This window comes from Lissotriton vulgaris, chromosome 4_1 (assembly GCF_964263255.1).
Source record: "Lissotriton vulgaris chromosome 4_1, aLisVul1.2, whole genome shotgun sequence".
In the NCBI taxonomy this organism is placed as follows: domain Eukaryota; kingdom Metazoa; phylum Chordata; class Amphibia; order Caudata; family Salamandridae; genus Lissotriton; species Lissotriton vulgaris.
Window position 1 is genome coordinate 1,694,383,310 of NC_141691.1, and position 14,688 is coordinate 1,694,397,997.

The window sequence follows — 14,688 nt, forward strand, 5'->3', positions numbered from 1 at the left end:
ACATTGCTGTGCTTTACATATACTCTGGGAAGTATGGTGCCTCTAGATACTCTGCACCTAATAGATACTCGAATAAGGGCCTTTGTTTGGGGTTCCACACTCCCCCGTTTAGCTGCATCCAAACTCATGCCCCGCTGCTCCTATGGTGGCCTGGGACTACCATCCGTTGGCCCTACTCGCACCAGACCCTCGCAGTGGGTCGCAACGGAATGATCACTCCTCGCATTTATACAAATTCTGATATATTCCGAAACATCAGAACAGTTCTTTAATTGTGCTGTTTGTTAGGAAAAAAAGCATCCTACACCCTCTCCTCGTACATGGGTACTCAGCAGGATTGTCACATAAATTCTTTCACTTTGAAGTCAGAAAAAGGAGATCAAACATCAAGCTCCCTCGGAAGACCGACTGACATTTGACCTCTGTCTTTGAATGCACAGCAAACTGTACAAGACAAAAAGATTTATAGGCATGTTTACAGAAAGCGAGTCCAGGGAAGAATGCAGTAGACAAAGTTTGGGAAACGGGAGGGACGAACTTAAACTGGAAGCCTAAAAAAACAAAGCCAGAAAATGTGAGTTACAAACTACAAAGCAAATTGTCAGCGATGGACGAAATGCATTCCTAAGTCAGCTCTCTGAATGACCCAACCGGGAGACAAAAAGTCACCAGACAACTGCTTCTGATTTACAGTGCAGCTTCACATAACCTGGCACGTGAACGCAGCCCATGAACAAGAAATAGAAGCATCCAAAATCTTACACTGGCACATCTGTTTGGTATGCACAGAGCATTATTATCACTCAGGTCCAAAATTCCACATTATTCCAACAGATGGTCCTTTTTTCCCAGTAAAAAAAGCAAGAGAAGTCAGAAGATAAAGAGTCAAATGAAAGAGGGGAAATAAACACACTTCCTCAGACTTCAGTCCAAAGGCATTCTTTAAAAAAAAAATTGTGGACATTCTGTTCACACCAGGTGGTTCTCTGGAAGCGGGACTGGAGCTTCCTCAGATGATCCTGAACCTAAATACCCGGGTCATATGAGTCCGATGCTAAAAGGCGTATCTGACTCATCTGGAATTTATTCTGAGAAAAGGCAACAATATTAAACGAGTAAACAACCATTGCTGTTACTATGGTAGCATTTTTGAAAACAGCAAGGTCCTTAGCCAAGTCCTAAGAAAAAGTATCGAAAATACAAATTACAACCCCTTAAAAGTGTTGTCATTCAGTGAATGTCTAAGAAGTGAATGGTTAACAGGTTTGGGCGAGGTACATGGGCAGTGAAGTGGAAAGATGCTATCTCTAAAAATCTCCACTGATGAGATATAACAGAACCACTTTTATGAAGCACACAATTCACAAAAATATAAATATGATCACAGTACTTACTGCTACTATGGTTATATCTTCTTCCTTTAATTTAGTATCCACGGAATCTAACCTTCTTTTCTTTCGGCTATCCATGCCACTGTTTTGACTCTGATCTCCCATATCAGTGTTAACTTCTGGTATTAAGCGCTTTCCAAATTCTTCAGAACCAATAGGTAAGTCCTCGGGTTCTTTCCTCTTCCTTTGTGGTACAGTTTTACTTGTGCTTACTTCGGCAGCAGACTCTTCATCGTATTGTTGGACGTTCCTGTGTCCGGACTTTTCGCTCATCTCTGCAGGCCAAGAACTTGATTTACTGTTTGTGACGAAACCTTTGCTCTGATTTTGTGCTGATAGAGTTTTACTCATCGATGGCGTGGTGATGAGCAAATCTTCTTCAGAAAAATTCAAGGACTTTTCCGCAGTCTTCGCCGCTTTAGGAGCAGACACTTCTTGCTCAACATCATCATCCCGCTCTCTATAGGTATAGACACAAGAATGGCAACAATAGTTGTTAAAGAATCAATCTTGTGCAGTTCATTATATAAGGCAATCTGAACTCTTTAATTAACGCAGATTAAGACAATTTAGCATTTTTATTAATTTAATTTTCAACTTAATTGATTTGCAGAAATGCTGTGATGTCCATTTTATCATGTCACAGGTCTGCTACATAGCATTAGTTTTCCAAATGAAAAATGTTTTTACCCTCTAGCATGTAAAATGACACATCATGGATTTCTTTTTTTGCTTTATCAGTTGTGGCCGGCATGGCTCACGGGTGGGGAGGTGGGGTGGGGGTTACGGGGTGGGGAGCTATGGGGGGGGTGTCGCGAGGCGGGTTCAACAATAAAAAATAAAAAAACAGCCTACCTTTCTGCCGGCCCAGGGCCAACTTCTTCACTGCCTGTCCGCTCTTGCTTTCCTACATCCGGCAGGAACATGAAGCAGGCAGCCACCCTCCCCATAGCCAATCACAACGCTCCAGTGGAGCGTTGTGATTGGTCAAGACGCCGCCGAGCCAGAGGATGTAGTGGATTGCATGTTGTCCAGGTAGGCTGCAAAGCAGCCTGCATGGAGAAGTGCAGAGTGAGTATGACTGGTTTGGGTGGCCCGAGATGGCCAACCAAACTAGTTATGCGTACTCAGAAGTATGCATGACTCGTAGCGTTTCTTTTAAATATTCATCACTAACTGTTTACCTGTTCGCCTCTCCCGCCTCGGTCCCCGCAGCAGCTTCTGTTTGAGTGGAGGGCGGAGAGAGTAGTCAGCAGCACAGGCAAGGCGCTTCCGGGTGGGGAGTGGGCGGGGCTGCCCCTCCGCCTCACTCACTACTTAAATCAATGTGCCAGCGTGCGCCCCAAGGATCGCGGTGGGTAGACTGCTGCCTGACCTCACCAGCTCTAATCTTTGGTGTTGAAACTGTGAAATTGATGCAAATACCTTAACCTGCAAGCCGCGCTTTTAGCAAAGCCTCGTAGCGTTTCTTTTAAATATTCATCACAAACTGTTTACCTGTTCACCTCTCCCACCTCGGTCCCCGCAGCAGCTGCTGTTTGAGTGGAGGGCAGAGAGAGTAGTCAGCAGCACACGCAAGGCGCTTCCGGGTGGGGAGGGGGCGGGGCTGCCCCTCCGCCTCACTCACTACTTAAATCAATATGCAAGCCCGTCTGCGCCCGTCCATGCCCGACCGGGACCAGGGGCCAGACACCCTGCCTCTCACAGCCCAGACCATAGAGATACCCTAACCTATTCCAGAGACGTTCTTACGGAGCTCATCAAACACATAGCAGGCAATCATGCTGACTGCATCAAAGCTTCCCCAGATAATATCAAAGGACCTTCCTCATGTCTAAAATGGAAGTGGTGCAGCCGAACATAGAAAGAGCCCACTCCTTAAATGGGGAACAACGGCCCTAGAACCAAAGGCCTATATTTTAATGCCAGATCCCTCCCCAAACACTCTTTGGAGATCTGGGACATTATTAATGAGACGAATCCCGACTTTGTGTTCATAACTGAGACTTGGCTTGACGAGAACAACTGCCCTGACATACCCAAAGCACTCCCCATTACAAAATTAGGCAAGGGAAAAGATGAGGAGGACTCACAATAATATTTAGAGACAATCTTAACTGCCTCCCAACTACAGTAACCCAGCTAGATGAGCACGAACTATTAGCATTCTAAGGGTAACCACACCTTATTAGGAGGAGCAGTGATATACAATCCCCCTGGATACCATGCCGACTTCATCATGAAGCTGCTCACGCAACTACTCCCGGCCTGTCTCAAATGCAAAAACTTTGTGGTAATTGGAGATTTCAACATTCACTTCGATAAACCAGACAACTTAGCGGCCACACACCTAAGCAACAATATGCAAACCCTCCAGCTGAAGCAATGGATTCACGGTCCCACCCACAACGCAGGTCACACTGTTTTCTAATATTGACTCCACCTCGATTGAGGAGATCCAACCTGTGACTTGGACGGACCAATTTCCCGTCCTTTTTTCCTTTGCACAGTCCACGCCACCTGCCAGAACCTTTTTACCTACACCCGGTTCTTACAGACCTTGGAAACAGGTCACCTCAGAATCATTCAAACTGCACTGGCTAGCAACCACTAACCTAGAACACTTGGGTTCTCCCTTTACCAACACAGGCACACTGAACCTAGATACAGAGATTACTCGCACTCTGAACCTTTGTGCCCCCTTAACTAAATCCAAAGCCATAAAAAGAACCACATCAAAAAGTGGTATACCCCAGAGCTCAAAACGCTCAAAAAGAAATGTAAAATCAGGGAACACACGTGGAGGATGTACTGACTAGATGCCGACAAGGCAACCTACAAAACTGCTCTTAAAAAATACAATCATACCATAAAAAAGACAAAACGTGCACATTACACCCATATAATCACCGAAAATAGCAACTCAACCAAAGAGCTATATAAAATCATAAAAGAACTGTGCAAACCGGCCTGCATGTCCCAAACACTGCACCCTTCTACAGAAAACTATGAAATGATCAGCAACTTCTTTAGAGATAAAATCTACTCAACATTCAACCCAACGATCTCAGTGGCCAACAGCAGCAGTGGAAAATCCGATCCCCCCCTGAACAAGAATCCAGCCCAATTGAATAGCTTCACCCCAATTTCTGAAGCAGAGGTGGCCAAAACCATGAAGGAAATCAAATCTGGATCCCCCCTCGACCCCTGCCCACACTTTAGGCAGATCATGACCTCCCTTACCCCAGCTGTCACACAGCTCTTCAACAAATCCTTAGAAGCGGCAACTTTCCCTGAGACTTGGAAGCAAGCTATAGTGACCCCAATGCTAAAAAATGCAGGCACAGATGTGACAAATCCGGTCAATTGTAGACCAATATCTCAACTCCCGTTTTTTTCCAAAGTTTTGGAGAAGCTAGTAAACAGACAGCTGACAAAATACCTAGAAGATAACAACCTACTGGATAACTCCCAAACAGGCTTCAGGGCCACCAACAGCACAGAGGCCACTCTGCTGGCCGTTACGGACAACATTAGAAACTCCTTAGATCAAGGCAAAGCTGTTGCCCTGATCATGTTGGACCTGTCAGCAGCGTGCAACACGGTCTCCCACTACCTTCTGCTAGAAAACCTACGGGAAAAAGGGATAAATGGGAAAGCCCTTGAATGGATCAGCTCCTTTCTGTACAACAGAACCCAAACGGTTCAACTAGGAACCTACTCATCCAAGCCAAAACAACTGAAATGCGTCGTCCCACAGGGAGCATCCCTAAGCCCTACGCTGTTCAATGTTTATGTTTCATCTTTGGCACAAATTGGAACAAAGTGGGGCTTTGGGGTTTGCTCATACGCGGACGACACGCAACTCACCATCACTATTGGGAAGGGGCATGAAGACACCAAAAACAAACTCTCTAGATGCCTAACTGAAATGGCCAACTGGATGGCAGATCACTACCTAAAGCTAAACGTGGATAAAACCGAGATCCCGCTTCTCGGAGGAGCCAAACTTATTTGGGACTCTTCCTGGTGGCCCTCCTCTTTAGGAGACGCCCGACACCCAAACACTGTGCCAAAAACCTGGGTGTAACCATTGACAACACATTATCCATGCAGGCCCACGTACGAACTCTGTGTGAGAAAAGTTTTGCCACCCTGAAACTCCTAAAAAGGCTATTACCATATATTCCCCTGGAAAGATGGAAGACAGTCACACAGGCCCTGCTAGTCAGCAGGCTGGACTATGGCAATGCCCTTTTGATGGGCATTCCAGACTACTTATTCAAAACGCCGACAGGTGGTGCAGAATGCTGCAGCAAAACTAGTATGCAACAAAGGCAAATACAGTTCTGCAAAGGAATGCCTAAAACAACTTCACTGGCTACCCATGTGTCAAAGGGCCTGTTTCAAGCTCCTCGGTCATGCCCACAGGACACTTCATCACACAGGTCCCATGATCCTTAAAAACAAAATACTCTTCTATTCCCCCACCAGCCCACTGAGGTTGCAACACCTTGCTCTTGTTGAGACAAAAAAAATGAACAAATCTAGAGCAGGTGGCCGTTCTTTCTCTTACCTGGCGGCATAGTACTGAAGCGAGCTTCCAGTAGAACTTAGGCTGACCGAAGACTACAAAAAAGGAAAAAACTTAAAACACATTTATTCCCAAAAGGAGGATTTGGCCCCTCAATTACACCCACCGACCTGTTACCGCAATCCCTAGTGACGTGACATCCTCCGGGATAAATGTTGCGCTTTATAAATAAATAAATAAGGTGTGGGCAAATCACTCCTGCCCTGCCAGCTCCACCCACCCGCCTGCCTGCCCGCAATGCAGAAAAAAACATAAAATGGTAATAACCAAAAGTTATTACCATTTTATGTTTTTGGCTTTCTTGCACTGTGTGTGAAGCAGGCAGCTACCTTCCCCTAAGCCAATCACAATGCTCCAGTGGAGCGTTGTGATTGGTCAGGACATCGCCCAGACAGGGGCTGTAGGGGATTGCATGTTCTCCATGTAGGCTGCAATGCAGCCTGCCTGGAGCAGTGCAGAGTGCGCATGACTGGTTTGGGTGGCTCGAAAGGGCCAACCAAACCAGTCAAACGTACTCAGGATTGGGTACCCCACTCCCGCCCTGCCAGCTCTGTCCACCCGCAATGCCGAAAGAAACATAAAATGAAAATAATCAAAAATTATTACCATTTCATGTTTTGGCTTTCTCGCACTGCGAGAAAGCAGTGGGGCGACACTCCTCTGCCCTAGAGGAGAAGCAGCCCCTGGATACTCGTATACAACAGCAATAGTACACTGAGGGCCTGATTCATTTTTTTGCTATTTACAAACTGCAAATTAACAGCAATTTTACGATGGTGGGGACTCTGCAGTCTGGCGGAAAACTCTGCATATAAAAAGATGGGCCAGGCCTATCAAACGCAGGCCAGTCTTTGCGGAGAACTCCACAGATAAAAAGATAGGACAGCCTATCTTTTTTTGTGCAGAGTTATTTGCCTCAACTGCAGAGTCTCCTCAGTCATAAATGTACTATTAACTCGTTGTTTGTGAATAGCAAAAATATAGTAAACTTACGCATACATGCAAATTTACCTGTAGCTGAACCAAGAAACAAGAGGCGAGGTTAACAGCAGAAATGGGTCTTACTGAACTGACAGTACGAAAGGTACCATGGGTGAGTAATTTACTTTTATTTTTTATGACTTGCACTCTCCTGTGTCTATGTTTGATTGCCAACTACCAACCTAGGAGTTAGATCATAGTAGGAGATTGCAGTCGGATGGACGGTGCTGCTTTCTAAAGTGGGGTGTAATTTATAATCCTAAACAGACTCGCCATGTATGTCCTATTCATGGGAACCGCAGTTCTTTTTAAACCCAGACACGATACTTAAATAGACAAATATGTTCTTTTTATTCCTTTAAGTTGAGATGCAAAGTAGATGTTATGCAGCGGGTACAAAAAGACACCATTTCACTCAGTCACAAACAAGGAAGGGTCAATGTTCCCACTGAAAAGTGGGCAATAACAACATGTTGTAGTTTCAGGCTATAGAAGTAGGACGAGACACCACGGGGGCTTATAGAAGAGATGTTCACACGAGCGCAGGACCAGGACTGAAAATTAGCTGAGGAGAGATATTATGTAAGAATATACAACACTGACTACTGTGGCATAATAGAAGCTGTTCTTTCATTGACTAACGGGCTAGACGACAACTGCGTCACTCACAAAAAAAGTGTGAACGGACAAACCTTTTCTTCGCTGCGACTTTGAAGTAGTTTTTCATTAAATCTGACTGCTGCTGGGACGCTTTGTCTTTGTTTTTACCAAGTTTGGGCGCACTGGGCGGTAACAGATGCTGGCTTCTCTGTTCAGCTGCAGTCTTGCTCTCCTTAGTCACTGAAGATGCTGTTGTTTTTTCAAGACCCGCAGCGCAGGGAGACTCCTTCACAGTGGGCATGTCTTGTACATTAACCTTTTTTCTTCGATCAACCCTAGGAGTTTCTTTTACTTCCTGAACTCCGCTTACTTCCATCCTACAAAGAAAGTCAATAAAAAAACGTGCATAGCTAATGCATACTTATTTAGATAAACTACTCATTTTTCACTGAAAAATGCAATGCATTAGGTTGTTTTGCTGTAAAGCACGCTAAATCAACGTGTTTAAGTTTGCAGTATAAGAATAATAAAATCAAATAACTACAATTAAAAGTGGTAGGCATCTCACAATCAATTGAGCTTCGTTGCTTAAATATTCTATTTCTACATTGCTCCTCTCCCAAGAAAAGAGAAGGAGGAACCTTGACCAGCTCTAAGGGGGACACAGGGCGTGCGTTTGGCTTTAGTATAACATTGCTGAATGCACCTACCAGGTTCACCCTCCAACAGAATTTACAAGATGTGGTGAGGCAAATCCAATGAACTCTTGTTTCGTTTTCTTGATGCTAGTAAAGAGATCTCTATAGTACTTAATGCCCCTTTGCCCATCTAATGTGTGTAAAAACCTCACTGTAACATACCAACACACGTAGCCAAATTGAGGCAGGCCTTGACAGGGCAATCTATTGCACCACAAAGCATGCCGAAATGGGGAGCAAATAGTGATATGCGGACTACGCCCCCACCACCCCCCTCATTTCCTGCTGCTGGGGAATCCTCTCTCATTCAGCCACATGACTTGGGGTTCCCGGGCCCGGGAGGAGCCAATATAGTAGTTTGCAAAGTGGCATCTACTGATCCTCCTCTTGATTTGCAAAGTGTTTAGATAGGGCCGAGGGAATTGAGCCAGAGATCATTTCTGTGTCTGGTGCCTGCAGAAGGTTGATGTCTATCAACAGAGCTCAGGAAACTCCGCAGTAACGTCCTATTAATCTTTAGTGGGCTCTAGGGCACACTGTGATACACTTTTGTTGTGTATCTTTTTGGTTATTTCTCTCTCATAATTTTCCTAATTTTTCCACATTTTTCTGGACAAACTTAGTCACTGAGTATAGCGGGGCTTTGGTATGGGTGCTTTTATCTTTATCTTTTACTTTAAGGGTGGAAATAAGATAGTGTTCATTAAATTACTTGCACCAGTCAGTTTTTCTGTAATGTATTTAGTCAAATATTTTGATCATACTGGTGATGGGGATAGCAAAGGCTCGCTGTTAAGATGTCGCTCATGTAAGGTTTTGATGTTTGGCTATTATTGGAATTGAGTCCTCTTTTTTGCCTTTACTTTTCTCTATTTCATTATATTTTTTACTTTACGGTAAAAATAGAATTGTGTTGGATGATGAATCTTTTCGTTACTACTGCGTTTTTATAGGAAGTGCCGGGGAGTGTATATTTCAGTGCCTTGGTGACTGTATTTACCTCCTGTTGGAATGGCGGCCACGTTATGGCAGCTTTTTTGAGTCTGTCTTTCCCCGATCTGGGTATCCTTACGCTTTATGTCAGGCACCCTTCATGCTATATTTTTATATTTTAACTATGGTGAAGACGGTTATTTTGGTGACAAGGACTTCATTTACTGGAGGTGAAGATGGGGCCAGGTCAGTTTACTGACGTTTGGGTCTGTCTGGCATTTAAATATATAAATAAATCTTAAATCATATGTTCTTATATGGCGCCTTTCACCGTAAGGTCTCAAGGCGCTTGCTTTGGGAACCCGTCCTGGCTTTTCCCTGCGAGATAACCCCTACTGGGCATCCCCAAGGTGAAAGCCAGGCATCCCATCGCGGTGGGGCCGTAGTGGAGATTAAGCAAGCTATTGCCCAGAGTTGCAGAGTGTGAACCCATGATTCGAGTAGGCACCGAGGCGAGAATTATCGAGTCCGTGGACATTTTTTTTTTTAGCTCAAGAATTGAACCCTGGTCCCGGGTCTGACCTCTGCGTCCGGGTCTGCCTCCTCTAACCGGTGAGCCACACTTCTCCATTTAGGGCCCAAATACGAGTTAGTCAGCCACACCGCCAGCCCGCCACGGTGGCGGTTGAGAGAACGCAGCCAGGCCAGCGGCATCTCAACCACCACATCATGAGTTTATAGCAGGGCTGGCAGTGTACCGGCGTTGCAGCGACGACGGCGGCATGCTTCAGCTCTAAGAGTGAGCCTAAAGGCAATGCTGGTTGCACTGCTGCTCCTTCAACAAGTTGGGTGCACTGCTACCATGCACCCGATCATGCAAGGCACACAGTGTGCCCACGACAGAGCAGGCATAGGGAGGTACAACATGTGCCTCTGGAAGCAATTCTCATTGGCTAAATCACCCTGGGACCCTTTTTGTGGCCCTTTACCTGCCTTTCCGCCAACCTTTTCATGGCGGGGTCCCTGCCATGAAAAGGTCAGCGGAAAGGCAGGTCATAATTTCCACGGAAGAGAACGTGCCTGCACCATCACCATGGACCACCCCTGTCTACACCGCCCCCACCGCGGAAGCTCCTATCTTGTCGGCAGTCTCCCCTCCCTCATTGAAATCTGGTGGTCGGACCGCCAGAATGCGATGGCAGTCTACAGACCCCCAAAGCTATAATTGGGTCCTTAGTCTTCTTTTTACATTAATGTCAATGTATACCGATTAGATGGTGCCCATGTGTAGTACTCCAATCTCTCAAGCCCTATGAACTCCTTTTATTGCAGATAGGTATGTTGAACATATGAACACCTTTTCTTTTATGGGTGTTCTTTTCAGGTTTCTCTCTATGTTTGATGGGAGCCAAGGCAAATAAGTGAAAGGAGCTCAACTGATTATTTTCTTTTGTAGAAATGTTAATGTATTGATTACCTTGTTACCCAATGGACAATGATTCTATGCGATCTGCACGTAAGTCCTTTATAATTACTTTTCTCTGGAGTTGGTATTTAAATAAGGAAATAGGTGTTTGTATTGGTAACTTGATAATACTTGACTGGTACAACTGAAGATGTCTGGTAGATGAGGGGTGTGGTTTGGTTTTCATTAAACTTGGGGTATTATAGGTCGCTGAATCATTGTAAATTTGTTTTCAGATATTATCAAGCAATTTTAATGACTATGACGACAAACACAAATTTCATTAATATGGTGAGCACCTGCAGTTTTAGGCTTTGATTTTTAGGTTTTGATTTGTTTTAAACTTTACTCACCGGACACATAACTCATAGATTTGAATGTCATGTTTACTTGATTTAACTTTATATATGTTCTCATTTGCATTGTGATTTATGCCATGTGATTTATAGATTGTTGTTTTAAGTCTAGTTTGTTTAAACTACACTCTTTTAACGTACATATTAAATCTGTGAATGTGATATTGTTCTTTTTAACTCTAAATAAATTGTTTTCTTTACAAATAATTTGTAGCTTAATTCCCTTCCATTTATTAAAACTTCTTTGATTGTCTCTTATGGTTGCCTAGATTGTTAAATATCAAATGGTTACTTTTGAGAAGATTATACAGCATTTTGTAACGCCAAACATGGAGATGTCACCTGAAGATTATTCTCCAAGCCACCATATTAGTAATATTATAGCCTGTATTAGCAACTTCAACTGTACTTTCAAAAATGTTGCGACTCATGGTCTAAAGTTTCAATGTGAATTATGAATAATCATTTTAATTAATATCCACACAAGATGACTGCTTTAGGTAGATGACCAAGGAAAATCTGGTCATATCTTGGATATGGAGAATCAATCTCTGGCTAAATGGTTAAAAGCTCGTGAGCTACGCAAATCTTTCAGAGTTTTAAAGAGACACATTGCATGGCTAAAATAGGTAATGATCATGATAACAATAAAAGCTTTGTGGTAGCTGCATCCTACGTCTCCAGTAAGTACATTATGTCCCTCTTTGTTATATTAGGATTGAGTTTAGGGAAGGGAGTCACACATTTACTTAGTAAATTAGCAATTCAAAATGTTTAGCTTCTATTAATTACACTGCACAGGCAGGTCTACACTGCAGGAAGCGAGTTTCATTCTACCATGCCTTTGTTGCATTATCATATATAAGCCACTCCAAATCTTATATAAAAAATAAAAAAATACAAATTCTAGGTTCGCTCCTGCTCTAGGCAAAGAGAATGCCCATGTGGAAAGTTAAAATTGCCAATGGTATTGTATGTTAGCCTGATCACAAACCTGAATTCTGTTAAAGTCTTTAAGCACTTAGGGCAGGATATATATATCTTGTGAATAAGCATTCTCTGTTGCAACAGAGACGGAGTATCCCACTAATATAATAGTCCCACTGGCAAATTTATATGTGGGCAGACTATAGTTTGGCAATGGCGGAGACTACTCATTTTCTGCCATGGCCAAAGTTTGCCATTTCTCTGACGTCGTAAGGGCCCTTTGAAAATAGGCTATATGTCCGCCTGCCCATATGAGATGGATGAAAATATAGTTGCTCTTTACTGCCCGTCACCACCAGGCAAACCCTGCAGTAAGTGGCAGTAAAAAACTAAAAATGCCCCCTTCGCCGAAGGACATGGCTTCAACTGTAAATCTAAAACAAAAGCCCACTTTGACGTTTTGTTTTGGAAAATAAAAAAAGTTTTGAAACTTTACTGCATGGCTCCTTTATGTTTGTTGGAGTCATATGGCAAATGTCCAGTGAATTCACAGGAACCGTATTAATAGTGTTTCCTGTGAATAGTTGAAATGTCAATTGAACTGACGGAAATGTCTAAATTTGTTGCCCTGACAGATTACAATCTGTCCGCCCACTATTAAATTAGCCCCTTAATAAGCAAAGCACCATTCAAACTACCATGCAACTAAAGGAGAACATGATATGAGATAGATCATTAAAGCAGACGGTTTCAGTAAAATACCACCCAAAATTTTGCATTAGGAAAATACTACCCATGCCCGTCTTCACTAGAGGAAAATGTGTTTGCGATATACATTTCACTCCTAGTTTAGCTCATGAGAGGAGTATAACTGTGGCCAGGTGGGCTTGGTGGGATTATATTAATCGTAAACTCTAAAATTTTCCTGGAATTATAATTTCTTACATCGGTGTGAGTAATATTTACCTGGGGTAATTTTTAACAAAAGCATTAAGCAGGCGGAAGTGTAGTGCAGTTAAATTGGTTAATGTTTTTTAATTAAATTCTTCCTGTCTGAAGTGGAAGTTTACTCTGACTTCCTTCTTGTTTTGTATTTGTATAACTTGTATAGGACTTCACTTTCTATGAGATGCCCGGTAAAATGATTGAGGTATGTATTACAGACATAGGTTCACATGACTCCTGTCACTGAAAGAATTAATAATGAACATGGAACCAAATGTATGGTTGCAATGGATGTTGATACCATAAACCCTGTGTAATAAATGGCTTTCCCACTCAGATAGTTATGCAAATTAAGCTGAAAACATGCTGTGAAAATCAATGCTGTTTATATTAGCTAAGACCCAACCAGGCCAGATGACTCCGGCGTCAATGTCCAGTTGTGCAGAAAAGTTGACAGAAATTAGTCACAGGACTCTCAAGAGCACTTGCCAAGATACTTGATACATCATGTTAGCATCAACAAGAAAGAGGACATTGCAGCAGCTTGGATCCAAATTCTCAAGATATTTAAAAGAGCATGAATTGCTTATCTCTGGTGCAAGAAAATTGGCTACTTTTCAATTCAGCAATGCCTGAAAGCCAGTAGAGATAGGAGTGACTGGAGAATACTGTCAGACCAGTAACCAGTGAACTATCCTGAGCATTTGCACAGATAACCCTAACTAAAGAGCAGATAGTGTTCAAGCGACCTGGCTTGGCAGCAGAAAAGCGAAACTGGTACTTTGTTACCCTGTGGCATGGCACGAAGTTGAAAGCTCTGCTATCGCTGAAAGGCAATACATTTTAATGGGGTAAATGCAGAGACAGATAGTCGTTGAGCAGGTGAGCAGGTTAAATTCTCAATATTGTCTAGATCTCATGTCTAAGAGCTTAAAATAGAGTACATTATAAGCGCTTTATTAAAACAAACGCCAGCGGAGGCAATATTGTTAAAGAAAATTTAAAATATGGCATAACTCATGACAAAGCTCCATACATATATATTAACTTTGCAAGCTGGCCACAGTCCTACACTGCTGGTCTTCTGCGAGTCCACAATCAAGTGTAGTTCTAATACAATGAGACATAAGGAGAGACTAAGAAATACACAATCCAAAAACGGGTGGAATTTCAGTGGATATTTTACCATGTGTCTTGATCCTGAGGTTCAGTATTTGCCACATAAGCGGTGGTATTAAACGTGGGAGCAGGCATTATCGTCTCATCTACAGCCATGCTTTGGGAAAGGGTTGGTCCTGAAATGGTTGCTTTGGACACAGACGTGGACTCTGTAATTTATAAAATTTAGAAAGTGGTCATGCTTACAGTGTTTTTCAGTTCAATGTATGTGATTTTCTACACACAGGGGTCCTCCCAAAGTTGATAGCAATGGCATCATTCAGGGAACAGAGTGAATTTCAACAGGCTTCAGGGTTTTTTTTTTCAATCTTTTCCACCAAATGAGTTTTTTTTCCCACGCATAAAAAGCATTAAAATACATAAGAATAAAATGTTCCTCTGTATGAGGATTGACAGCAGAACCAGGCATACTCAGCAATTGCCAAAGTGTATGTAAGTCCAGCATTTCTTGAAAGGGGGGTGTTTTAAGACCTTAACAAACAGCACCATATTTAGTGATAGCTTAACAGCATAAATACTAAGGCCAAGATTGTTGGACTAATGTAATAGGCTTGAGAACAACAGCCAACATAAAGCATTATGATACAAAAAAAAGACTGTAATGTGCATAGTTTTTTTT

General features: G+C 42.9%; 1 protein-coding gene across 3 annotated transcripts in view; it reads right to left on the minus strand.

Annotated features, from left to right (window-relative positions):
- The window catches only part of NBN (nibrin), a 325,485-nt gene that overhangs the window by 79,707 nt on the left and 231,090 nt on the right, over positions 1–14,688 (minus strand). For all 3 annotated transcript variants that reach the window (XM_086965975.1, XM_086965973.1, XM_086965974.1), the window contains exons 9-11: positions 14,077–14,218; positions 7,659–7,943; positions 1,395–1,851 (exon numbers count right to left, since the gene is read on the minus strand). In XM_086965975.1, coding sequence (XP_086822101.1) covers positions 1,395–1,851; positions 7,659–7,943; positions 14,077–14,218 — 884 coding nt within the window. The remainder of the gene's footprint in view (positions 1–1,394; positions 1,852–7,658; positions 7,944–14,076; positions 14,219–14,688) is intronic.